This window comes from Fringilla coelebs, assembly GCF_963513975.1.
Source record: "Fringilla coelebs genome assembly, chromosome: 2".
NCBI lineage: Eukaryota > Metazoa > Chordata > Aves > Passeriformes > Fringillidae > Fringilla > Fringilla coelebs.
In genome coordinates, this window is record NC_140029.1 from 87,135,661 (window position 1) to 87,162,925 (window position 27,265).

The window sequence follows — 27,265 nt, forward strand, 5'->3', positions numbered from 1 at the left end:
GAGAATGCCTGCTGGTACCTCCCATGCACAAATCCTACACGCCTCCATACTGAGGCAGCAGGATGTGGCAACCAGCAAATCCCACTTGGGAAAAAAAAGCCACAGGTCAGTTCTGGTCACCCAAAGTCAACCCTGGGCCCTCTCCTTCCTTTCTAACTGTCACAGAATTCCCACTCTTCCATGGGAGAGGGTAACAGGCTGGGTTGGTGGGGCTGCCATGGAGACAAGCAGGAGTGTATGAACAGAAAGAAAAATTCCCAGCTACTGAGATCCTCCAAGACATCTCTGCCAGTATAAGCATCTTTATCTTGAGCTGACGTTAACCCAGTTGCTTTTTTAGAAATTACACTAAATAAAACCAGGAAGAGAACTGGCTGCTTTTAATAACTTGCAAAAGATTAGAAGTTGACCATGTGCTCACCTCACAGTTAAAATAAACCATATCTTGTCAACAAGATGCCCATCTTTAATTACAAATTCTATTTTCCCAGCCTGAACAAAGTTTGATATTTATGGTCCATTTCCTCTGGGCCTGATTATGGCCTCTTCTTTTTAAAAAAATACACGAGGAACAAGGGTTCCAAGAGCTTTGCTCTAACCACTCTTTCTGTTTCTGCTGCTGTTGTTGAGGGAAGTTTGTGGCTGGGATGATGCTTCACACACTAGTGCCAATACAGGTGGTGAGCCAAACAGTGAAGTTGTCCTGGTTTCCAGGTCAGCTGTGATCCCTGTCCCATCTCAGCCCTCATCAGATGGTGCCTGCAGATCTCAGGAGCTGAGATTTTAGCTGAACTCAAAGAAGATGTTGCTTTTGTTTTTTTCCCAGACTAGATTTGTGTCAGTCCCCTTTGCTACCAACCCTAACCTTCCTCAGGTCCAGATGGCAGGGTAAAAATGGATGTCCACTTCCCATGGGATGCTCCCCACTTACCAAACCAGATGTGGCCAGCTGTGAAGGAGTTAGCTGCAACCATGTTGTGATGCAGTGATTTGAAGGATGGAAAAAGTCCTGGTTCATGGGATTCCTCTTGGGTGCCAGGGCCCTCAAACACTGCTTGAAGCCTAGACAGACAATGCCAGAAAACTGACAAGAAAGCAAAACACACGTAATGGTGCAGAAAGACATTCAGGGAACCCTTGGGAGATGTTGTGCATCACTTGGAGTGGCACATATGGTGGAGACTCCCCGCATAAGCAGGTATCACCACAGGACATAGATGGGACTATATAGATGGGACTGCAGAGACTTCTGAGAGAAGACAGCACAAATAACTTGGGAGAAAACAATGTCTGATGAGGGGGGCTGCTGGGGCTCATGGCAGTAAGAGAAAAAAGAGAGGGAAACCTCGAGGGGAAAACTCCCAGACAAGTAAACTGATATGACAGGAGCTGCAGAGAGTGTCAAAATTGGGGAGGGGGTGGGGGTGGGGGGGTGGGGAGGTGGTTTGAAATGGTGCAAATGGAATTTTTGTTTGTATTAAGGGGGGCCAAAAAAATCTCCAGGCTACTCTGGCTTTATTTTCCAAACCCTGTAGTCTTCAGACATGCACCATCCTTCAGTGAGACTTTGAGCTATGGCTTGCAAGAAAAGTCAATAGGCGAACATCTCAAGAAGACAGAAATATTGGTAGAGACTTTCTGCCTTGCACCTGCCCTGCTCCATGATTTTTGAAGTGTCCCTGGTTGTTTCCTGCCCTCTGCTAATTTCTACACATCTTCTGGCCTGTGCTTAAAACATCCCATCCCAAAGCTTTATCAACAGGTTCAGGAGACTGTGTTGCATGTGACAAATACAAACCAAAGGAGATTGATGTGGTTTGTCTTGCAAATATTTCCTACATCTCAGCTCTACCACTGCAACAGCAGAAGGATCAATGAATCAAGTGGTGTGGAACAAGCTGAAGAACAGTTTGCTCTGTCTTCTGCGCTAATGGGGCTAAAGATCATGTTTCTCTCTAACTCTCCTGCTTAATTTAAAGTGTGTAATAGCATCCATTCTTCCTCCTTCCTCCTGTTTTCTTTTGGTTGGTGGAATGAAGAAAGTTGGTCTCTCTCCCGAGCATTTTCACTCTCTACTATTGAATTAGACCTTACAAAAATTACTCTCATTTATCAACCACTACTTAAATAATGAGTTTTCCCTTTTTGTTGTCCCTTCTTTCCACCTCTTTACCGTGTTTTCTTTGGATAGGTGGTGTTTTACTGCAATGAAGCTATAGTGAATGGACTACTGGCATTATAGCTATAAAGCCTTGGAGCTGATCATGATACAGGTAATTTTCAGCTCTTGCAGAGAAGTATTTCACAACAGTTCGTGGAGAGTATGATCTACACTGTGCTTTGCCCCATCTAGACTGTTTTTTTAGGCAAATGCCAGAAAAAAAGAAGGTTGGAATCGTAGAGAGAGAAGAAATGAGTAAGAAATGCTCTATTTTTGTCATGTTCCTTACACCCTTTGATCCTTCCCACAGCCCTCTGATCCATCACTACGTCATCACTTACTGAAATCATGGGGTTTTTTAATAGCCCACAGTGGGATTCTGGGTTATTTCCAAAATGTCTTTGCTTATTGCTCAGTGTGTTGGCTTTTCTTGAATAATCTATCTCCCACTCCCAATCACGTATTTTGGACTTTCTTTTATTTTCTTTTTTTTTTTTTAAGGAAGAAAAAATATTTAAACCCTTGCTTAATTCCTTCAGGGTTCTTGCTAGGCTACAGCCATACATCATGAGAGTTCCTGTGTGAAGTGTTTTAGGTGGAACCTACTGCTGGAGGAGAAAGGTTCCTGGTCCATTTAACAACCCCTTGGAACCAAATGATGAAGCAAGGAGATGCAGGGGGTATATTGAAGTCATTTCAATGGAGGCAGAAAGCCAACATAAGGCAACAATCTGAAGGAAAAAAATCCTGCTCATCTAATTGTTTGATCTTTCAAAACACTGTTAGCATAATTTGTTTCTCAGCATCTCCTTCCAGATTTCAGAACAGGGGTGCACCTCAGATAAAACTTTTGATCCAGTGCACAGGCTACATTTCCAGAAAGTTTAGTGCATTGAATGGTGAAATATGGTCAACACAGAAGCACAATTATGCTCAAACAGGTATCACCTGCCCCCTGCCAAGCCCAGGTAGAAGCAGTGATTGAAGAGCCAATCAAACTCCTGGTCTCCTTCTTCTCATAAAAATTTGTAACTCCAGAATAATGTCACAGGTGAAAAAGATGAGCTATATTCAGTCAAACATAGACAGCTGCAAGGCTGGGACCTATCAAATGAGCCACTGATCTTGATATCCTCCACAGATCAGGGAGGGAAATTAAAGCCTGTTTTGCTCATGATTCATCTAATTGTCCAGCAGATGAGTCACCTCCACAAGCTCTGACTTTCTCTTGTGAAGATGAAGTGAAGGGACTGGTGCGTGACTACTGCAGACATAGATTCAGAATTAAGGGAAATGAATCCCTCTTGTCATCAGGAAACAGAAAATTGGTTTATTCTGATGGTTGTGAGTATGCATCCTGCTGGTGTAAGTCACAACTTCCCAGCCCAGGCTGGACATAGCAATCCCTTAAAATACTTTCCAGGTTTCCTCTAGTGAAGCCGCTTGGCGATGGTATTATAGGATGTGCTACAAACATTATAAGTGATTCTGCCATTCTGTTGCTGTTTTGAGGGTCTGACATCCACCATCCCATTGAGCAAAGCCCTGGGCAAGATTCCTGCTCTGAGGGGCCTCTGTACCACCAGAAATTTTCATCTGCTTGTACACAATTGTAAAGATCTTTGTTATGAAATGGAGATGATGCTTCTGGATAAGATTGTCCATCCCTTTTCCTCCTCAGGTCGAAGGCACTGGGTCTTAGACAATGATCCTTATGAATCTCATGACCCATAATATCGAAGATCTGCCTGTGCAATATCATAAGCATTTCTTGGTTAAGGTACATGCTTTGAAGGCTAAGCTTTCTAGCATCAAGACTTATGTATTTTTACCCTCTCCATAGCACGAGTGAAGAGAGAAACTCTTCTTTGCTCATTGCACCTTTCCAAAAGCTCCTAGGACTCAGGACTGTGAGAGTGGACACACTGGTTCATATCAACAATGCTAGATTTAGATCTCAGGCAAACAGAGAAAACAAAAACTACCCATCACACTGTGAAATATGAGGTAGTTGAAAGGGTTGAGATTCAGGACAAAAAAATTTACCAGGGCCTGTTGTGGTGGAACAAGGGGTAATGGTTTTAAACTAAAACTAAAAGTGGTTGGTTTAGATAGTAGGAAGAGGCTTTTTACAGTGAGGGTGGTGAAGCACCGTCACACCGTCACACCGTCACTGCCCAGAGAGGCGGTGGATGCCCCACCCCTGGAAACATTCAAGGCCAGGCTGGCCAGGGCTCTGAGCCACCAGATGCAGCTGAATGTGTCCCCACTCATTGCAGGACGAGTGGACTGGATGAGCTTGAACAGTTCCTTTCAGCCCAAACCATTCCATGATTCTGTGATTCCATGATAAGAAAGTCACTGGAGATGGTAAAAGAAAACGTTGGTGATATCCTTCTGCCCACTGAGCAATTTGTTCATTGGCATGTGCAGGGAAGCGCAGGACAATTAATTTTCATATTCTGTGCCTGCCCTCTGGTGGTGAATGGATGCTGCTTAGTTGAAAGCATACAAATACATTTATAAGTACACATATGTATATGTATGTATACATGTAGGCACAAATGCATTGACATACACAGCATAAAATGCTTACATCTGAATTGAGCCTTGAATTTGAATGTTACAGATGTGAACAGTATTTAACTGTACTCATTGGCTGTGGTTGGTCCTTTTAATGCTGAAGATTTTCTTGTGATTATGTTAAGGTTTAGTTTAGTTAAAATATTTCAGAATGACAAGAATAGGAGTTAAAGTGAAATATTTGCTCCAGCTTGAGATACCAGCGAGGTCTTTCCCTCTCTATAAATAAACTCCACAGAAACTGGGTGAGCCATACAAAAATCAAGAGCAAAACGTTTTTCCAGGACCACTTATAGCAAATAAGGGACAGCAAAAAAGATAACTGCTGCAGCATGGATGTTCCTTTCCCTACACAATGACAATCTGGCATAGCAGGAGGCCACAGAGAGACTGGTGAAAACTTGGAAGACATATACTCACAGAATCACGAAATATTCGGAGTTGGAAAGGATCCACAAAGTCCTTGAGTATGACTCAGGGATTAAATCCACAGCCTTGGTGCTTTTAGCACCATGCACTAAACAGCTGAGCTAATCTCAGTACTCCTTCACCCTTGGTGAAATTTTTGGGGGGTTTAGCAAGAATTCAGCATCATATTTCCACTAATTTTCCCTTTTAGCTGCAAAGAGCAGAAGGATTTGCCATGCAGCCCTTCACAACTCCTGGAAAACTCTAACACCTGGGCACAAGATCGTGAGGATAAATGCATTCAGCACTACAGCTCTCAGGACTCACACTGTGTTCAGTCAGGCTGAACACAGTGTTCCAGCACTGTCTCTTTGGATGGCCAACTGCAGTGGCAAGGGCAGCAAAGGTGGTGTTCATATTGATGGGCTTTGTCTATGTCCAGAGGGAAGTGAAACAGAAGAACTTCCCATCAACGCCTTAATTCAGCACTCAGTGCTTGCAAATGAAACCATGGATTTCCCCTCACGGGAAGGGAGAACAGCCTGCAGTCCTTGGAGCCATTGAGATCTGCAAGCCCTTCTACAGATTATTATCCTGATTACACACGTGGCATGGAATTAGCTTTGAAGCCATGTGCAGGGATGGGCACACTGTGTTTCTGGGTCCCTGTAGCAATAGGCAACATGGGTATGAGGTCCATGGTCACAGGCTCCCCAGGGATGTGGCCACAGCCCCTCCAGATCCCCTTCTGCAGGGCAGTTTTCCAGCCACTCTTCCCCCATCCTTTAGCACTGCCTGGGGTTGCTACAATGAAAATTCAGGACCTGGCACTTGGCCTAGTTGAACCTCAAACAATTGGCCTCAGCTCCTTGATCCAGCCTGTCCAGATCCCTCCTGCCCTCCAGCAGATCCATACTGCCACCCAACTCGGTGTCATCTGTGAATTTACTGAGGGTGTGCCCTCCATCCCCTTGTCCTGAACATTGATACAGAGATTAAGCAGGACTGGCTGCAATACCGAGCCTTGGGAAACACCACCTGTGACCAACTGGATTTAACTCCAGTCACCACCACACTCTGGGCTCAGCCACCCAGCCAGCTTTCCACACAGAGAAGGGTGTACCTGTCCAAGCCACGAGCAGAGTGTCTCCAGGGGAATGCTCTGGGGAACAGTGCCAAACACTTAACTGAAATCTAGATGGACAACGCAAAGCTGGTTCTTCTCAATGCTTAGGCCTCCCATTATCCCAGATATGGGGAATGATTTGGTGGAGATCCTGTAGGATATGAAAACTATTGTCCCACCAGAGTTGGAGGACTCCCTGTCTGGGGAGATTTTTCACTCCACCTGCCTTTCCACCTGCCCACCTTCTGCTGGCTGGTTCCTCTCCAGTCCACGTACCAGTGTTGGACAGTCTGTACCCATCCCAGTATGAAACACAAGGACAAAAGTACAGGGATAGAGAGGAGAAGGTTTTCAGGCTGATTTCTCCATAGCTTGAGAAATGGAGCTCCCTGGGTCACCCTGCAGATTGGACCAAATTCTTGGACCCATCATGAGTATCAGGTTATATTTGCCTTTTGTTCTGACTGTGTTGCAGTCCTGACAGGTGCAGTCAGGCAGAGAAACCTTGATGACATGAATAAATGAATAAACTTTGAATAAACTTTGAATCCATGAATAAACTTTGGCACCTTATTTAGATAACAACCTGCAGTTCTTCCCTCCAGTGCTTTCTATTTGCTGATGGTGTCTGGGGAGCTGAGAGTTACAGATTTGGCTGGGCAGGCAGTCACCTCCTCAGGGAGCCCACACAAGTGGGTTAAACAAAAGCTTTATTTCCACACACTGTTCTCAGGACACAGTGCCAAGATATCACAGACGGCTCAAAACAAGGAGTGGAAAGGAATGCTATGCTCCTGTCATGCTTTTTTATTGCAAACAGCCCTGAGTCACAAAATGCATTAAAGCATGAAGTTAATTGCAGCACATCTGCCATCAGATATTATGGTGTGGTGTTTGGACAGTTCATTTCTTCTGGTGAGAAAAGACCTCGAGGCCAGACATTTAGCCTTGCAGAGTCTTTTTGCTGCCTACTCTTCCTGCCCCCATGTTTCTGGCTAGAAAGGTCAGATGGTTTCCTGCAGGATTTCAATATTTTGAAATGCTATTTTAGTTCCAGCTTTTGAATGAAAAGAAGAAAATGAAGGAGGAAATTGTATGTAGAGATTGGAGCTGAGACATCTGCCTCCAGGGTTCCTTTGGAATCAGCGACTGCAATAGCCCAGCAGATGGGCAGCTGAGGTGTCTGGCAAATGAACTCTGAAAACCAGGCCATTTTCCACTTGAAAACTGTAGAATGTTTCCAATTTGACAAATTTAGACAACAATAGAAAATAAAAAGGCTGCAGCACTTAAGAAATGCCTTCTGTTCAAGACCAACTACGACTAGCTGGGATTACATGCAAGGTTTTGCAGTTTTCATCTGGGCATTGGGCCGATGTGGATATAACATATTCCACCATTGGTCCTTGGCTCTGGATCAGTTTTTCCTGAACTTCTCTGTATATGTTAATGAACATGTTTCAGACACCTTGATTTGTGAAAATGAGTGTATTTACTTTCATCATCTGTTGCTTTTTTAAGTGCGTCTGAAGTTTGTGCTATCAAGTCTGGCTTCCGGACAGCCCAAGCTGAGAACAGAAAAGGGCAAAAGGAGGGTTAATTCCTCTGAATAAAGGAATTGTAATGTGTCAGTGAAAGCAGCCAATAAAAGAGAATCCCACAAAATTTTCTTGACTAAACAGGTCCTGTGCAGGGAAGGATGACACTTTGCACCAGGTAAGGACAAAGTGAAGGGGAGATGTCATGGGTCAGGGCAGGTGTGGAGTCAAGAACCAAAGCAGAGGATTGCATTCTCGGGATGCATCATGTGACAGCTTTTGTGGGTGTAGCCCCTCCACTGGGTCCTGTGCTGTTCAGTAGAATTTAGGGATGCTCAGGGAAGAAAGGAGAACCACGGGATGCTGACATCTGCAAATATTGTGAAGTCAGGCTTTGGAAGGATTGTGAGAAATTCTAGTAAATGAGGAAAAAGTTGGTGAATGAAATTTAATACCACAGCTGTAAAGTAATGAGCATCAAAGGAAAAGCATTATGTGCTTCTTGCACTGCGCAAAACATGGATTCTGTTTCAATTGCTTCAGAGAACTCTCTCTTTCAGTCATTTTAGAAAGGCTGGAGGAGTACCCTGGTGTGGGATAAACACAGAAAAGCTCCCTTCGCTTACCTGTCTCAGTAGTTGCTGGCCTAGGAGCACTTTGTGTTGCTGCTCACCCTGCAGCTGCAGGAGGCTGGAGAAGAGGATTGCAATCACCCTGGGTCTGGAAATAATCCTTAGTGCAACATCTCTCTTCATTTTGGGAGGTCTGTTTCAATTCCATGTGCTAACCCAACCTCCCTGTACATAAAACTCTGTATCCTACAGCTGACCTAGCAATCCTATAGCTCTTCATCAGGCTGGGTTTTACCCCTAAGTGCTTTCTCCAGCACCACCATTTCACACAGCTTCAGTTTGTGAACGATGAGCTGTGGTTTCTCTGCTGTCTCCCATGTATTCTTTTATTCTGATCACTCTCTACAACTGCTTCAAAGGAGGCTGTATCTGGCTGGGGGTCAGCCTTTCCTCCCAGATAAAAAGGAATAGGACAAGAGGAAATGGCCTCAAGTTGCACTAGGAGAGGTTCAGATAGGGTATTAGGAAATAATTGCTTCATTGAAAGGATTGTGAAGCATTGGAACGGGGAAGTGGTGGAGTGCCCATCCCTGCAGGTGTTTAAAAGACATGTAGATGTGGCTCTTGGGGACGTGGTTCAATGGTGGACTTGGCAGTGTTGGGTTAATGGGTGGATTTGATGACCTGAGAGGTCTTTTCCAGCCTAAATGATTCTGTGATATAATTCCATGATGTGGCTCAAGCCATTATTTTCAACACAGATGAGGCTGGTGATGAGTGCCACACCGGGCCTTTCGGGCATGGCTGAAGGGGAACAAAAGGATGTGTGGTTTGAGCAGCAGGAACCCTTAGCCCACCTTCACCAGTGATGCATCCCTCTGATGGATGACCACTGTGTGTGAGTGGGTAGGTGAAGGTGGGTAAGAGTTTGCCTGTGCACAGGACCTTGCCAGACCCTGTCCATTGCATGGATTTAAAGGAGCCAGCTGATGTGATGGCTCTCATGCATCTGTTTGACAGATTCAGTGCTGGTGTGAGGATAGAATCATAGAATTCCCCCAAGATTACTTACCCTCAGCTCTACTCCTGCATTCACATGGCTGTATTTCCAAACCCCAGAGGAGCATCTTCACATTTTTTAATGAGAAATATGCTGTGGGGAGTGGTATTGACCCCTCTTCACATTAACATGCCCTGTCATGGGAAATTTTCCCAGGCTTGGGCTGTTGTAGCTGTTTGGGCACTCATCCATGCTGTGGCTGCTCCATGTCTTCCTTGGATTTTGTGCATCTCACACCTTCTCTGCCTGACTGTCCTGCCACTGGCTGGTGTATCTTGAGGCCTGATTTTAGTTACTGTACAAACCAGTGAATATGTGAAAAGGGGTCTCCATAGGTGCCTTCTCTTCACAGGGAGATGAAAAGCAACCTAAGTCAGCTGAAGGTAAATATGCAAACTAGGATGAGATTTTCAGGTGGAGGGATAGGTCTTCAAGGAGCTTTATTGTCATATGCTATAAATTGACTGCTAAAAATATTGTATGAAATACAAAGTATATTCAGATACTGTTTGTTGTATGCAAATACATCTACAGCTCTCAGTGGGTTTGCATGATTACATTAAAATTCACTCTATAACATTAGTGGTAAAACTTCTAGCAATCATATAGTAAGTTCCCGTTGATAATGGTTACTAAAATGTGTGCTTCCCTATCCAAAAATCCACCAAGTGCTTTGTCCACAATCACATGAGAAGTCTGATGTGGAGTAACAAAAATTTCCATTTGCTGCTTCCAGCCCACATCTTCCTCATTACAACACTCTAACACAAGTTTTGGGAGCAAACTAATAAAAAAAAAAAGAAAAAAAATACAGTATGGGAAGAAATCTCATAAATTTGTCTAAACAGAACAACACCAGGAAAATAGAAATATGGGGTTTATATTTCTAACAGCAGAGGTAATTACACCCAGGGATGAGTCCTTGGCCTCTTCCTGTTGAAATTAAGAGAAATTACCACTGACTTCAAAGAGAATAATGAATTATCCTGGGATTACTAAAGTTGTCAGTTACTAGAACTTTGCTTCTCTGCTACCCTTTCCCACAGATTTGCTATCTTATTTTAAAAGGAATTCAAAGAATGTTGTTTATTTTAGAAAACTACAGGATGAAGAAAGAATTCAAAACTGTGTGCAGAAGTGTGGGTTGAAATTTTGTTTCAATCATTTTAATGGAAAATTCAGGTTGATGTAACCCCACTCTGCTATGTAACAGGATAGCAGTGATAGATGGGGTTTTTATATGGGAAAATAATGGAAGAGACATGAATTATGCAGAAGTCGTTTGATTTTAAACCCATGTTTGCACCAACCAATCCAGCTAACATTCTTCTCCGGAAATGTACTTTGAGGTGTATTGTGCCAGAGTTACCTGCCCCATGTCTCTTCCATAGGACGTTTTTCTGAAGGAATTTTCAAACAGAAGGTGAGCACAGGGCAGAAAGTGAAGGCTTTCCTAATCCCTGTTTGACAGCTTGAGTGTTGTATGAGCCTTTTGACAGATGGCCCTCAAGGGCCAACTTCTCCCACATGGAACATTAACTCACCACTAAAAAAGCAAAAGCTGCTTTTACAAAAACAGGTGCCACAGAGTAAAAGCTCATTATTAAAGAGCATTAATGAATTTCCCTTCTGGTTTTGCTTTTAGATGTTTATACTTCAAACAGATCTTACTTTGACAGTGCGTGTTTTATACTTGATACAGTGAATTAGCTGTGAAAATACTCTGTTCATTAACTCTGTGAAGTCAGACTCCCTTTGTTTCATAATGATATTTTCAATATCTAATGAAAGTTTGCCAAGTGCTTGTTGATTCTTATTTATTATCTGAATGGTAAAAATCTGTTTTGATTGGTCTGATGAGAAGAGCTCAAATTGAGCTTGAGAAAGGTCTCAGTGTTCTCAGTTAACACATTCTGGTGGCAATATTGATTACATTACCATACCCGCTCCTCTCTTCAGCCTTGCAGAAGAGAGAACAATTCCCAGAAGGTTGTTAGGAGCCAGATGTTGAACAGCAGTAAAAAACTTGGAAGAAGAAGTTATTTGACTTTGAGGAAGTGTGCTCTGGTGGAAGTGCCTACAGGCCAAATGCTGACTCTTTACAGAAAACCTTTTGCCCACAGGGAAGTTTACTTTTTAGACAAGTGCCTTAGAGGCCACTTGGAGATTGGAAGGGAAAAGAGTGATGGGTTTTAGGCTTTGCACTGCTTTAATGATGTTTTCTTCATTCCCTCAGCCCCACTTCTGCAGGAAAAATGTTCATATTTTATTAGTACTACTTAGCTAATGGAACTGCATCTCAGTTTTGCAATATCTTGGCATCCCATTTTTATCCAGCTTTGGGATGAAAAGCATAACATGCTTTAGATATCCTGTATATATGTGTGTATAAAGCAAAAAAAAAAAAAAAAGAGTTCTTGAAATTTAGATTGGGATTTGCGAATATGACATATTTTGACATTTTGAGCAGAATCTCATTTTGGCACTTGAAACAAATATTGATTCATACCAAACTGTTTCAATTCAAAACTGTTATTTCATTTTGAAAATAGCATTAAATTAGCATTTGCAGCTGAAATGTCAATTTGAAAGAAAATATTTCAGCTTAAGTTGACATACAGGAACAGAACATTTTGATTCAAAATTTCTGTGGGGGAGTAAAAATATCCTTTGTTGTTGTACAAAACATTTTTTTCTCAATTGCACTCATTTTCACGAAACCAGACCTTCCCACAATAACAACAAGAAAACAACTACTTAACGTAAAACAGTTGAACCATTTTAGCACTTGGCATTATTGTTTGAATCCAGGCCCAAGGGCAGCTGGACTTGTTAGTGCTGCCATGTAGACCTAGCTAAAATATTCTTTGAGTTCACCCTTGTGACAGTTGCTCATGAAGAGTGGGAGCTACCATCATTATCACCCTCGCTTTCCTCCCCAGTGCACCCCTCCCAAAAACACACACATAGAGCTCTGAGGTGGTGCCCAGTTTCACAAGAGATGATGGTCAGGATTCATCTGCCTGCTCAGGTTCACCCTCTGCAAGATCTAAGAGCTTCATTAATTATACTGCTTTGGGCTGGCTCGGAACTAAACGGAGAGTGTGAGCTCTGTTGGACTGGCTTCAAGGTGTCCCTCCTGATCTTACTAGTACTTTGTCGTGTTCTTCTCAGATTTCATCCTCTCCAAAACTTATTTCTCCTTCATGCTTCCCAGCTCTTTGCTTTCTTAGTGTCCTCTTTGTGTCCCTCAGGACAGATTTCAATTTCCTGGTCAGTACATCTGGCCAGTTGGGGCTGTGAAACAGAAAAGAAAAGAGGAGTTAGCAACCCTGCTCACCAAGGCATGACTTTTCATTTAGCATCATTTTGTGTCAGCCAAAGCAGAAATGTTAAATGGTGGGGTTGAAGTGGATCTTTTGCTGCAATACTTGAAGAGTTCATCAAGCCCAGCTTCTGGGCCACCATCTGTTGGTGGGTTGCAAATTCATTATAACATAATGGAGTTCTCAGAGATAAAATAAACATCAAGGACTTGTAAGAGGCCAGAAGCTCAGCAAATGGCAGGGCTTTAGGAAGGTTTCAAATCTTGAACTACCCTGTCATGGATAAAGAATAATATAGAATAAGATTTACTGTATGCAATAGAAGAAAATATAATTCCAATTGCTTTAAACCAAAAAGAGCTAAATGCTAATCCCTACTGATAACACCATTGCTATTATATAGAGATTAGAAATAGGTAATAGTTATATATGTACATAAATGTATGGTTTAAACTGTACACAGCATCATTGTGTGCAATGAACATGCAATTACTTTAGAATAGAAATATATGTTAAAAACCAAGTACATGAAGCAGGTATCCTGTAGAAATAATACAAAGGGTAATGTTTTTAAACTAAAACAGGATAAATTTAGACTACATAAAAGGAAGAAATTTTTTTTATTATGAGGATGCTCATTGCAAGGGGTATTGGACTAGATGACCTTGAAAGGTCCCTTCCAACCAAGCTATCTTATTGTTATATGATCTTATCTGCTGGTCAGCTTCACCCTGCTAGCCAATGGTTTGGCCAGCAAGCTGCAATTACTCAGGTATTTCCTGAACAAGAAAGAATGTCAAGGGATCTCCTGTCACTAAGCAGAGTTCATAGGATGAGGGGTAAGAATGCTAGGAAAGTCAAATCCTTGAGGAACAAAAAACAAAACAAAACAAACAAATAACAACAAAACAAAAAAAAAAAAAAAAGAGAGAGAAAATAAATTGACCTCAGTACTTTTGGGTAATCCCAGGCTGGTGCTTTGGTCTGTGCAGGATACACTACCTGTGTGCTTACACATCCAGAAGTCAGCAGAGAGCGGTACAGATTGTACTAAGATTCACATACAGTGGGTCCCTCCACAAATACAGCCCTTACCAATCACACAGGTGAAATCTGAAATCTCGCCCCTGAGAACTCCACAATGAATTCTGACTGACTTGCATGGTGTCTAGGTCTCACCTACACACTGAGACCTATCCCTGGATCCTAAGGAGTCACTGACCTCTCTGTGGCACAGTTCTCTGTTGTGTTTTGAAGGTAAAGAGAGAAATCCCTTTCTCCTTTTCAGAAGTATTGTAAGATGCTGTGGATGGGATTCATCTGCCTGAGGATATTGTCCAGCAGCACTTGATGCCATGGTTTATCCTACATTGTCTTCAGCTGTTCTTTAATCTACCAGCCTTCCACAAGTGTCTGGGCCAGCCATGGTGCTCTGGGCTGAATCCCACTTGCAGGAGTGGGTTAGAAGGACCATGTTAGGGTCACAAGACCCTACCACAGGACAAAAGATTAGGGTCACTAATGCTATAGCCCAGAAGTTTATCTTCAGGTAGCTGGAGGTGCACTCCAGTGTTACTCATGTTTTGCTGAGTGTTTTTATCAAGATCCAGCCAGAACCATCACTTCTCTTTGAAATCAAGAATACATCAAGGACAGCAGAGTCCACAGCCTTTCAAGGTTAAAGGATTGACTCCTGAGCAGGAGAAGCAGAGTCTTGACCTTCCTCTAGACTCCAGGCCAGATGAATACTCCAAAATACATAATTACTCCAAGATGAGAATCCCTATTGTACTGCAGCAAGAGCCCTGTGGGACTCTTAGCATTTTGGGGTCCCAGACTTTAAGGAACATAAATTGGTTGAATGGACCATAGATCACTACATCTCAGATCCTTGTAGAATGTTCCTTTATTTCCATCAAGGAAAAACAAGGTTATTAGCAGCATAGTCCCTTTCATCAGAAGCCTCTAAGATAGATTATCTGGAAACATCACTACACCACCAAGCAGGCATGTGGGAATAAGTGGCTGTTGAGGACTTGATTTGCCTCCATTGAAAGCTTTCTGCACACAAGAAGGATTGAACTAGGGCCATTGAAAAGATCCAGGTATGAATGTCTTATTGATTTTTCTGCTATTTCCAATGGATCAAGCCAAATTGCCTAATGTTCTCCATAATATATATTGCTGATCAGCCTGCTTCAGTGTGGAAGTCTGTGTCCATGGGTTACAGATGTACTAAATACTTATATACCAGTATATGTGCAGGTTTTGTCAAGCAGGGCTAACCCAAGTATGAGATCCTCTTTGTTCCTTGCCTTGGAGTATTAGATGGTACTCTTAGGTGTAAATCAGCAGGGTGGTCTTCTGTGCCTCAGAACCTCTATTTAGCAGTGGGTGTTCATATGTGGTAGTGCTTATGCAGGTCTCTTCAGATTGTGTCCCATATTCAAATAATTTTGTTTATTTTTTTATGAGGATTTTCTGCCCTTAAGTCCTTGCTAGGGAGAACTTCAGACAAAAATTTAAATATCGGTTAAGAGAGATAAAGCAGCCCGGTAACACCCTGAATCTTTAAAAGATGTGTTTGGGAAAAGGGAACACAGCCAACAGTTATCTGCTGGGTTTTATCCTTGTGAGAAAACTGGATGGAATTTTAGTCTTCATAGCAATCTATCAGCCTGATATGGTGTGTCTTAGGGGTTTGTAACTTGCCTATATCTAGGTACTCTGAGCTTTCATCCACCCCTCCTTTGTTAGGGGAGTGGACACAAAATGTACACTTATCCAGAGGAGTTAAGCAGAAGCATTACTGCTGTTTTAAGAGATATTATCAAAAATCCCAGCTCATATATCATTTTCAGGGAACATCACACTTGTGCAAATGTGGCTGTGCATGCTTCTATGCCAGCCTTGCTCTGATAACACCCACTTGATCAGGTCAGGCTGTCATATCCCATGTGACTTCCAAATTCCATCCAAACCATAAATCCATTATCTCTTGTACCCACCCATCAGTATCATAATGATGAATATCAAAGCTGCATCCTGTTACTGTCATGAGGTATGGAATTACAGTAGGCAGGAGATATACACTACAAAAGCAATAGTAGGCAATGTGGATTTTTCCAGGCTAGAACTCCAGTTTTATGTCTGTGTTTATCATGTACTGGGCTCTTCCTGGCACCATGAATATCAACATAGAATTGATAATACACTGCAGATAAACCTAGTAATGCTCTATGCCATTCAGGAGTTAATAGGATACTAGGTTATAAATTCACTAGGAAATCACCCAACAAGGCTACAGCTCTGCTGCTGTCCCAAGCACCTCTTGAATGAGATATGTTAGAATAATAACACATATTTTAAAAAATTAAAAAGGAGAAAAATAGAAGGAAAGGGGGAAGAAAGGACACTAAAAACAGTAAAATGCAGACAACACACAAGCAGACACTAAACAGCAGAGCTACATGGGGACTTGTCCTACAGCTACTACCTCAGATCTAGGCTCTTTTGCCAAGGAGTTTTTCAGTTTTCCTCCTTTTGAACTCTGCAATTTCTTCTGGGAGTAACCCATGAGCTCTATACCTGCAGTGAACAGGTAGGCCATTAGAGAAAGAACCAGTTCAGTTTCATCTGAAATAAAGAACAGACTGTAATGGAGACTAAAGGAAAGGTAAGTGTCTTCTGGTGAGAGAAAGGAAAACAAATATGGGTCCTGGTTCTGGCCTTATTAATTCTTCTCTTGTACCACTCAACTTACTGCAAAGGATGAGGTCAGCTAATTAAATTTTAAGTGTCCAGAGGTCTCTTGGCACTCTTAGACACTTCTGCCAGGACAAGATGAATGACTTTGTTGATTGAAGAGTACGAACTACATCTTTATCAAGGCTGTTTCCAGAATCAATTTAATAAGATGAATCCTGGGAGAATGATTCCATTATTCCACTGATCCTTGCCCACATTCATTAAAGGGAAGAACAGAACAAAACAGCAGTGAAGACCTTGCATTTTGTTAGTTTAGTTCCTGCTTCAGTGCCTTTTGGTCTTCCAGGGATGTTTCTTTCAGAAGCTCTCAGCTCACTAAGCTGTGAGCACATTTCCTGGTGGAAATCCTATTTAACAGTCCCTAGAGAAAGCCAGTTGTCTCTGAATGCTGAACACAATTTTAACAGCCTTTCCTGAGGGAGATTAGAGTGAAGTTTCAGGTCTTTGGCCAGTCCTGCTCTACAAATGGAAATGCCTAGACAAGTTTTCCTCCCATGTCTTATCTAAATTCTTATCTCTGGGAACATGTTTCTTCTTTTTAGAAACATTGACCCCTGTTTATAAACTTCCTCAAGAGTGATGGTGCTTTTGGGGCTGGGTCCCAAGGACGGGGAAACCAGGAGGCTATAATCCTGATGGGGTCAATGAGGAGTAACTTCTTCTGGGAATCTACAACTCAGGTGAGATTTAGCTCCCTGGTATTTTTTTATCTGTAATAGAGATGTCTCCATCTAAGCCAAATATCTTCAGTTCTATTCTGAGCCAGTGGAGGGAAGCTGGTGCTGCTGGACCACAGCAGGAGTTTATCCCAAAGCAGAAGAAGATCAACACCAAGAAATGTCTGTTTCTCTGCACTCTTAAAAGACATGCAAGGTGACCAGATCAGATAGAGGTAAATAACTTTTAATAAGATTAAATCCTGCCTGTTGTAGGGAGAAAAGAAATCTTTGTGTTCAGATCCTTTATGGAAGAGGTAACAAAATTCAGCCACACATGGGTGGGCATCAGGGCTTTGGTTTTTGAGTCCACCCAGCAGGATTTCACCCATGGGGGGTGGAGGACATTGCTGCCTGTGTCTGCACAGCATGCAGCAGCTTGTGACCCACAGAAGGTGGAGGCCTGGCCAGGGTATTTGGTGATCAAGCATGGTATTAGTCTGCCTGAGGTCCACCTCCAGACACTGCTCACACAAGTATCAAATAACTGTTTGGCAGTGACTTGACTCCCAACCACTGCGCAACAGCAAAAAGAAAGATCCAGTGGAAACAGAACCTGCACATCTGAACAGACAAATGTCTGAGCAACTGGAGAGGTCTGGTTCTGCATTATCCATCCCAGCCTCAGGCAAAAACCCTCTTTTTGGAGACAGCTGTTACTTTTCCAAGGCCCTCTCTTCCCATCACCTTGTTTGCAAAACCAGGAGGAGAAAATCTTTGGGATTTTGACTTCCCTTCCTTTCTGAACACTGCATTTAGGGTTGCTTTAGCACAAACTCTGTAATATTCCAGTCAATTCTCCCAGAAACTTCAGCATGCTCAGGAAGAGCTTGTTTAAATATAAAAGCTAGTGCAATCACATCACAAGTCAAACAGTCTTGTTGAAAGGGAAATGAGTCACCAACTTTCATTCTCTTTCTCATCTTCCATCAGATATCAGAGAAAAAGTCTTCTTTCTCATTGTCATTATGCCACAGCCATGATCAGAATACTTCTTTGTCTTCATTTTGCTGTTGTGTTAGGTGGTCAGAAATAGTCTGAAAAGAATGGATTGAGTGTGAAGCAAAACACATCTGCCCTGACATTGCATGATCAGGCCCACAAGACAGAGGATGATCTCCTTGAATAGCTCTTGTTAAATGTTATATAAAATTTATTTAGGAAATATTTTTATGCTGTTGTATAATTTCAGCTATGGGAGGACAACAAGAGTTTTTCACTGCTGTTTGGTCCAAAAGCTCTTTTAGTTTTGATTTAAAAGTGCATTTGACAGATTTCAGATAGAAGCCCAAGGGAAAATGCTTTCAGTTTGCTCCTCAGAAAAACACATCAGCAGCAACACCAACACCAACATGGGAGACTCTCTACAGTTCCATCCTGCCAGGGTGCTCCAACACAGACAAAGCAATGACAACCTTGTACTGGGTAGAAGAAAAAACCCTTTTGCCCTAATGAGTGTCTTTTTCCTAGCTCATAAAGTGGTGTTTCTCACTTGGGGTTGGGACATGGATTCTTTGAGCATCCTTCGCTGCTTCTCACCCATTTATCTTGAAACAAGGATCTCAGTGCTTCCTCCAGGGCTGATCCTCATGCATGTGAGGATGAGAGGGCCCCAACACTCTCACCTATTCCTGACTGCACCTTCAGTGTTCAGTGATGTCACACACTGGGTTGCACTTATCACTGTGAGTGGTAGTGGGCTAGAATACCTATCAACCCTTCTGGATTAAGACTTAATGGATTCATACTAGGTAAGGGATTTGGGTTGGTGCCAAAAATCAAAACCTCTCATATGCTCTTTACCTAGGCACTGGGTTAATGGTTAAAAGCCTTCGAGAGAATTGACAATATGTATCTTTGCTGAATTGTATTCATTTTTTCCCTCCAGTTAACTTTCCATAAATAATTTAAAGGGAAAGTTTCTGAATAAAACTACCTGCTGGGATAAAGGACTTCTGATCTGATGCTTTCAAATACTGTATTCAATACCAGAGAAAAGAATTTCTGAACCAGGATGGTAAAAGTAGGAAATTCAGTAGACCAAGAATGTCACTCATCTTCTTGGAATAGCAAATGAAAATCAGTCTGGCTCTAGGTTTTGTTCTGGATTACGTTTGGGTTTTTTTGTTTGGTTGGTTTGGTTTGGTTTGATTGGTTGGTTGGTTGGTTGGTTGGTTGGGTTTTTTTCCTTTCTGAATTTCATTAGCCATTGAATTTTTCCTAGTCTTAGATATTCTTACAGTGCTCTGCAAGATGCATCTGAGATTTAGTCCACGTCAGGCTTGTGTCTAGTAGTTTTGTATAACCTCTTATCCTTTCTGCTTTTTTGGACATGATGAGTACTCCACTGGAGTTGAAAAGATGCTGCCTGTCCCAAATCATCACAGGATGCCAACTTCAAATACCCCATGTTTATATACTCGCAACTTTGTGCTTTCTCCTTGTCTGATAATTCAGCCCCCCAGAGAGCCACCTAGTGTACCCTCAAAAAAATTTCACAGCCTTCCTTTAAACCTATCTGACTGAAATCTCAAAAGAATGTCTATCCTACAGATATTCTGCTGCTTGACTGCTTGGCATGCTTGGTTTTGATGTCTCTTAATTTTGTAACACGTCCTCTATGTCCAGTCTGCCATTATTTCCCGTGGCAGTACCAAGTGTGCGTGTAGAAATCTGCCTTGAAGCAAGGGAAGGTCTAGAGAGGCTATAGAACTGTCCTGCCCTCTTCTAGGTCATGCAAGGTTAACCCAAAATTCCCATGAAAACCAGGTAAAACAGATTTGACCAGACCAAGAAAGAAGGAATTATCCTTTGAATACGAACTTCAAAAACTTCCATCCATAGGATCTGACCCTTAAATCCATGGCCGCAGGTTTGCAATTCCATAGCATGGACATAAGACCAAGCATGATGTACTAACCTCCACTTAGAAGGAAACACCTCTCAGTCTGGCCACCACAGCTGCCCAGCTGTAGATATTTAGGCTACCCAGGTCACAATACAAAGCAAGAGATGAAAACAAGTGCTCATAGACCTCATGGTAAGGAAATACCCAAGAGAGGATAAGTTGCCTCAGGACAGAGTGAAAAAAATAAGTAGAAGAGGAGTTTATTTCCTTCTTCAGCTGAAAAGCCTACGAGTAAGGCTACAATAATCCCTATGGAATTATAGGAGACAGTGACTTGAAACCACCATATTGGCCAGAAAGAGAGAAACAACTTCCAGCCTCTTGATTTTGTGCCAAAGCATGAATCATCAAGATAAGGTTGGAAAGCAGGACACAATGTCTGATACCTGTCTGGTAAAAGCACAGCCTGTGCTTGAGTTAGTTCTCCAAATATTTGCTCTGCTTCAACATCCAGCTACTTCTTTCTGTAACTTGACATTTGGCCCATGGGGCATAAGTTTCATTTTGCCCCCTCACTAGGACCAATATGGTTTTGTGTAACTTTACTTTTTTTCTCTGATTACTGTCAAAACCACTCAGCTGCTGTGTGACCTGTGGGGATGGAGATACTGCAAAAGAAGGAGGAATATTTGGGCCTTGGGACAAGAGTAGATCACCTCTGTCTCTGCAGTGTTAAGGATGGACCCTTCAGAGATTACACATGGATGCACAGGATCCTCTGATCCTGAGCATGTGGGGAAATGGGGAAATCTTTTTATTTACTAAGAGGGAATGGGGCCATGTGTAGAACAATATTGATAAGGAGAAGTCAGAGCTACATTAAACAGACCTTGTTTGCTGTCAGACACCGATCTCTGAAGATCTGACTTTTGGACCTCAACAAACCAGGCATCTTGCAAGGGCCAGTTGAATCAGACCCTTAGCAAGTATTTCTCTTTATTGTCTATAAAGGGAGTCAAGGCTGACTGCTTTTAATGTGGGTGACCATGCTGTTCTTGTCAAACCAATCTGACTCCTGGTTTTTATGTCCTGACCACAACATCCTTTCCAGGCATACAGAAGGTGACAGCTGAACAGGGAGTACTCTGTGAAGCCAGGCATTGCACAGCTAGAAAATGACTTAATGAAGGCAGCATCATTAAATCTTCAATTACATAACAGAGCCATAAATTTGTAACACAAAGCTTTCTTATTGTTCTGTTAGAATGAAAGGGAAGAAATGTGTTTATATGCTGAATGAGGCTGATGTTTTCAGCAGGAATTTGATGGAAGGGGAGAAAAATCTTGAGTGTCTCCCATACACTGATGACACCAGAGACCTGAAAGTGTCCCTACCTGTGTGTCTCCTATAAGCACCCAGAACAGGAAGGAGATTCAAGGAGGAACTCCTTAGTGTTCAGTCTCCAAGTGATTATAGGGGAAAAGCAGGAAGTTTCCATGTCATTTGGGAACTGTGAATAAGGAGGGGTGCTGAAGGAATCGCATCCCTTCTGAGTCCCAGTACTACGCCTGAACATGTAAGTCACCAAAGGAACAGGATATAGATGTTGCAAACAGATAACTTGGACAGATATTCAGCCTGTGAACTCTAAAAGAGATGTTTTAATGAATGTCTTGGACAGTGACAGAGTCACACTTACCCTGGCTTTATTTCAGGAGGTTTAGGTAAGGGCTTCTGGAAGCCTTTTTTCCCAACCAGCCAATATGTTTCTTCAACTCCTTTACCCTAAAATAAAACCAAAAATCAAATTAAAAAGCAGCTTCCTGACTGCCCTCTGTTTGATATGTAATTTTTCTCTCTAGGTTTCTCTGGCTTCATACATATCCAGAGACAGACCATGCCTGGAAATCTTGGGCTGTCCTTCAGGATAGCTCAGAGATTATTTGAGTTTCACTTTCCTGAAAGAGGATATTCATTATCCTTGTTCCAACTGTCATTTACAAATTACCCTCATTGATCTGGGTCATTGAAACTACACAGCTGAACAGCAATTGGAAACTACAGGATCACTAATCATCTTATTTGGCAGCACTAGCATTATTAATTAAGAGATTTTACCACTCATTCTGAACAGAGTATCAGAATAATAACTCCCTCTCCCACCATGGATGTTTAGCTTGTAAGGTCTGATGCATCTGATGAACCTATTTGAGAGTCAATCACCTTTGACTGAAGAAGGGGAGGAAAACCAACCATCATCTTCATGTAAATTAGACCCAGAAAGTACTTCAGGCTTATAATTTCCTGAAAGGCCAATTTATCCCTACTAACTATGTAAAGGTTTCTTTCCATTGACTAAACCTAGGCTATTTACCCCAGATCTCCACTTGCAGGCATATGAACTTGAATGATTCCACCTGTCATGCAAGATTGTTGGGGGACCTGAGGCCATATTCAGACATTTTATTCTAGGTATTTAAAGCAAGCAAAGCTCCTACTTCTGCCTATTGACTACGTAAGGGTAGAAATCATGTTTGAAATATTTAGTACTGCCTTGTATGGACAATGAAAAGTAGCAGCTCCTGTCAAGGGTGGACTACATAGTCTACTGTATAAATACTTGATCCCACAGTCCTTCAATGACTACCTAATGTATTGAAACAAATGAAAGGGACCATTTTGGAAGGATTCAGCTGAAGATTGGTGTATGAAGGCCAAAAATTATAATAATATGAGAATTTCTCAAGCAAGATGACTCCCCTGTGAAGTGCTTCACACAGCCCTGGCCTTCTTACCCTCAGTTCTGTTTTCCCCCTGGGTATGATTTCATAGCCTTCATTCAGATTCCGAAGTATATCCACTGTACTTTGGCTGACATGAATTCTGTAAGCTGGGAACAGAAAGCAAAGCAGCTGGATCATTGTACTGCACACATACTGTGAATTCCCCACTGCTCCGTCCTGACAAGGAAGAGGGCTCCAAAGCAGGAGTGCTCCAGTTCAGGTGTGTGGCTGGTGTAGCTGTGTGGTGCTCCTCTATGGAGAGTTTAATGCTGACTGATGGATTCTTCCAGGCAGGGCTGTAAAGAGCACAGGGGGAGAGGAGATCTACACTGGGGGCTTCCTGGAGAAGGATACCAAACACACTCAGTGTAGAAGTCCATCTCTTCATAAAGATGGTAAGTGGTTTTCCAGTAACATTTCAGCTAGATTTCTGTTCCATCTATTGCCACAGTATAACTAGGGAATGAGAAAGGAATGAAAAACAGTCAACTGTCCTGCTCCAGACACCCAACATAATTTGAAAGCTGGGATGAAGAGGAGAGAGATGAAGTTTGCAAGTGAACACAAAGAAAAATGTGGCTATGCATGTAGCTATGTCTGCATTTTTAGTAATTTATTCCACCCAGAGCTGCCATTTAGTCTATGAACAAAAAGGGCAAAGGTGGAGAACGTTATTGAACTCCCATCTTCCCCAGATTGTTTTACAGCCACTGCTGGAACTCACTGAAATTTTTTATTTTTGTGATTGTGTGAACAAGACAGGAAATAGTTCTAAAACATTTCCTCCAAAGTAGTTTTTTTTGGGTTGAGCTTTTATGACAATTTTGTCAATCACATTGCCTTCCCCTTTGAAGGATGGGGTATGAGCTGATTAATTTCTTTTTCCATAATAATAAGAAAGAAAAACATCAGTTTGAATATGTAGAGGAAGATCACACAGCTATGAGCCACATTTCCTGAGAGACTAACCTACAATTTGCCTATTTATCTACATGCATTTCTATTAATCTGTAACAATGTTCTTGTACCTGCAGTGCTCCTGCTCTCTCCAGTCTCAGTGGGACTTTCCATGACCACGGGAATGATGGAAGCAGTGCCCACCTGTGCTTCAACCCCTGCTTTGTGCTGGTCATGAAAGCTAAGTGAATTATTTTACTGTGCAAGAACAGCTCTGAATTAAGGGTCCTTAGCACTGACTGAAAGCAAGATCCAAACCATGTTGGAGGAAAGCAGGGCAAGATTCACGTTGATTTTGGCTGACGGGATTCGAGTCAGAGAAATGCAGCTGGAAGGCAGGGTCCTAAAGGCCAACTTACAATGGCAGAACTGCTCCCCTCTCCTTCAGGCTGCTTTGAATTGTGCCATTTGACTTCCCCCTTTCTTCCACTGTCCCAAATACTCACGCAGGCCCGTGGACTCCATCCTTGAGGCCGTGTTCACCGTGTCCCCGAAGAGGCAGTACCGCGGCATGGTCAGCCCCACCACGCCCGCCACACACGGCCCTGAAAGACAAGCCAGCTGTGTTACCTGCATGGTCCTGCATACACCCAGGGGTTCACTGACAAACACATCTCAAAAAAACCTATTGGGAATACCGGAGAGGGTTTTATAAAGATCTCATTGTCCTTGGCGCTTGCTAAAATCAGTCAAGAGTTAAGCATTGCTCTGGATTTCAGGCTGGTGTTTCATGTCTGAGAAAGGTCCTGTGTGGTAGGCCCTCAGTTCACCAGCATCTGGGAGGAATTTGTTCAGAGTTCATGGAAACTGAAGGACAATCATAATCTCATTTTAAAAAGGTATTTTTCTGTGTGAGAAAACTAAAGTTCAGATCCTATGACATGTGCTGCAAGCTGCTGAAACAGGATTAAAAATCAGCCTCGGGAGTCGAGAGGTGCTGGCAGCACTCTGGACCACCCTGCGTCCCCTCCTTGGAAAAGAAGACACTGTTAGCTGGCCTGTCTAGCCAAGACCACTTTTTTCCCTCTTTCTCATTCTTTATACAAGATCTATTCACTTCCTAAGTAGCTTCCAAAGAAACACTGCCAAGTTGTCAGGGAGAGGTATGTGTGCAGGACCTGCATGTTCATGCACAGACGGGGAGATAAAATGTGTGGAAGCCAAACAGCACAGACAATTTTCATCTGGGGCATTTGGCTTAGTTAAATGTTTAGACTGCTTTCTGAAAGAGGAGATGCTAAATTTCATTGCCTACAATAGAAAATATCGGGCCTGCAAAATAAGTGCAAAAATAAAAATAGAAAGCAATGTGATATTGTGTGGGGCTTCCTGCAGACAAAAGGCAGGACTCTCTGTATTTTCCATCAGAGGCATTTATGAGATATGCCTTTTCAGGCTTTGCCAACCTTTTCAATGTCATGATCCTTCTGAGCTAAGATTTAGTACAACTGATATCTAGGAAATCTTTTCCCGTGCAAGATTACAAGAGATGTGAACATTGTACGTCATCAACAGTACCTGAAATTATGCTACAGATTAGGGTTTTCATAATATAAAGAGGTTATAGGTTAAAATGTTGGGTTTAAAACAGTAATAATATAAATAGTAGCAATCATGGCCTAATTTAGAAGTGATCACATACTTAGTTTTGTACAGTGCAATTTTATGCCGATTTTAGCATTATTTAAAAAATTGATCCTTTATATGGTTTTCAGATCAATCTTAAGGATAATAAAACTCCATTGCTGAAAGCTATGGGGAACTTCACAAAAACCCCTCTTGCTGTGACCTCTGAAAAGTTGTTGCTGCCCAAAGTTGCTGGATTTTAAAATACTTCATGAGGATACAAACTGCCTCATGAATCACTGCTTGATAGAAGATTTTTAAAAAAGACAGAGGAAGAATGGTTCATACAAAAAATAATACAAGGACTTGAGCAGCATGGATCAAACTGGATAAAACACAGCAGGCAGAGACTGCTGGATATCATGAAAACCTGATTTACGGGGGGTTACTTTTTGACTGGTAGCGTACCTCAGAAAAAACACTGTTCCTCAGAATCTCCTACAAGTTAATTCCCATCCTTATCACTACTCTCTAATTTGTTTCAAGGTTTTCAGGAGAGGAACTACTAAATTTCCTCACTAGAGGAAGTTTAATTCAGATTTTCATCACTAGGCACATCTGTACACAACTGTAAAGGCGCTGTTGATAGTCTCAGCCAAGGACCTTATGATTCCCATACTGGTTTTTATTGTGTGCATGTTAATGTTGACATATACACAAAAAATGGTCTTGTTGAAGACTTCTTATTAATGCTTCTGTAAGAGGCCACCCTGAGAAAACACTATCTCACAAAACACTGCCTCTTTTCTTTTTGTGGTGATAACGTGACAGCAGCAGTCCCAAGCCTCACTAAGGACCAAAGCTCCTTCTGTAACAGGCGATGCAAGGACACAAAAAGGTGGTTCCTGTTGCAAAAACAGCCCTCACTGAGGAGGATTTGCGCTCCATTGATTAGAGCATGGTGCTAAGAACGCCAGGGCCATGGGCTTGATCCCTGCATGGGCCATCCACTTGAGAGTTGGACTCCATGATCCTTGTGGGTCCCTTGCAACTCAGAGTATGCTATGATTCTGTGATTCCATTTCAGAAGCACAAAAAAAGGCAGATGACCTTCTACTGTAGTTGGTGGAGACCAAGTCAATGTGGTCAACTGAGCCACAAGAGCTTTTCCACTCCTGCACAGGAACAGCTTTACAGGGTTCATTTACATGTCCTCAAAGTGAGTGCAGACTCCCTGAAAGTCCTGGAAACACCTCCGTGTGGGTGCCTGAATACAGGTTTCCTACTCTGTTGTGCAATCACCCAGCCACTTCTGCACAAACCTCACAACATCAGAGAGGCAAGATTTTTAGAGCAAGGTGTTATCTTTCTAGAATACTGCTTTTAAGCCTGTCCCATTGCAGAAGGTTCTCAGCTCAAAACCAACCCTACCATATAAGCATTCCCAAAATTACACATTCCCTGTGTTGAAAGCATCTCAGACTTCATTTGCTCACTGCCTTCACCTCCTGTGTGTGTTCCCCCTTTTCCAAACAGCGTCAGCAGAAGGCTAAGAAAAACTTCCAATGGTAAATCTTCTACAGTTACAAGTTTCAGAGAAAACCAGACACCCTGTGATGAGGACATTATGGCCTAGTTGTATAATTCCACAGGTTTATATGTTTGTTTTGATGTGTATCTTTGCCAGGGCTTGCAAGGGTCAGTTAATGAGAGGCTCTGGCTAAGACTCTGCAAAGACCATCAGCAGTGCTGCAGAGTTTAAGAGTCAAGATCAAAGTGCAGGGCTGACTGCCAGAGAGCCTGACTGATACACAAATCATCCTCAGCCTCTGTGGAAGAGCTTATCTTCCCT

General features: G+C 42.3%; 1 protein-coding gene across 1 annotated transcript in view; it reads right to left on the reverse strand.

Annotated features, from left to right (window-relative positions):
* Positions 1-12,618: 12,618 nt before the first annotated feature.
* GUCY2F (guanylate cyclase 2F, retinal) overlaps positions 12,619-27,265 on the reverse strand; it is a gene marked incomplete at both ends in the record, with an annotated part of 37,532 nt that continues 22,885 nt past the window's right edge. The window contains 4 exons of the mRNA XM_084224729.1: positions 12,619-12,745; positions 21,807-21,892; positions 22,903-22,997; positions 24,294-24,392. Of these exons, the coding sequence (XP_084080855.1) occupies positions 12,619-12,745; positions 21,807-21,892; positions 22,903-22,997; positions 24,294-24,392 (407 nt within the window). The remainder of the gene's footprint in view (positions 12,746-21,806; positions 21,893-22,902; positions 22,998-24,293; positions 24,393-27,265) is intronic.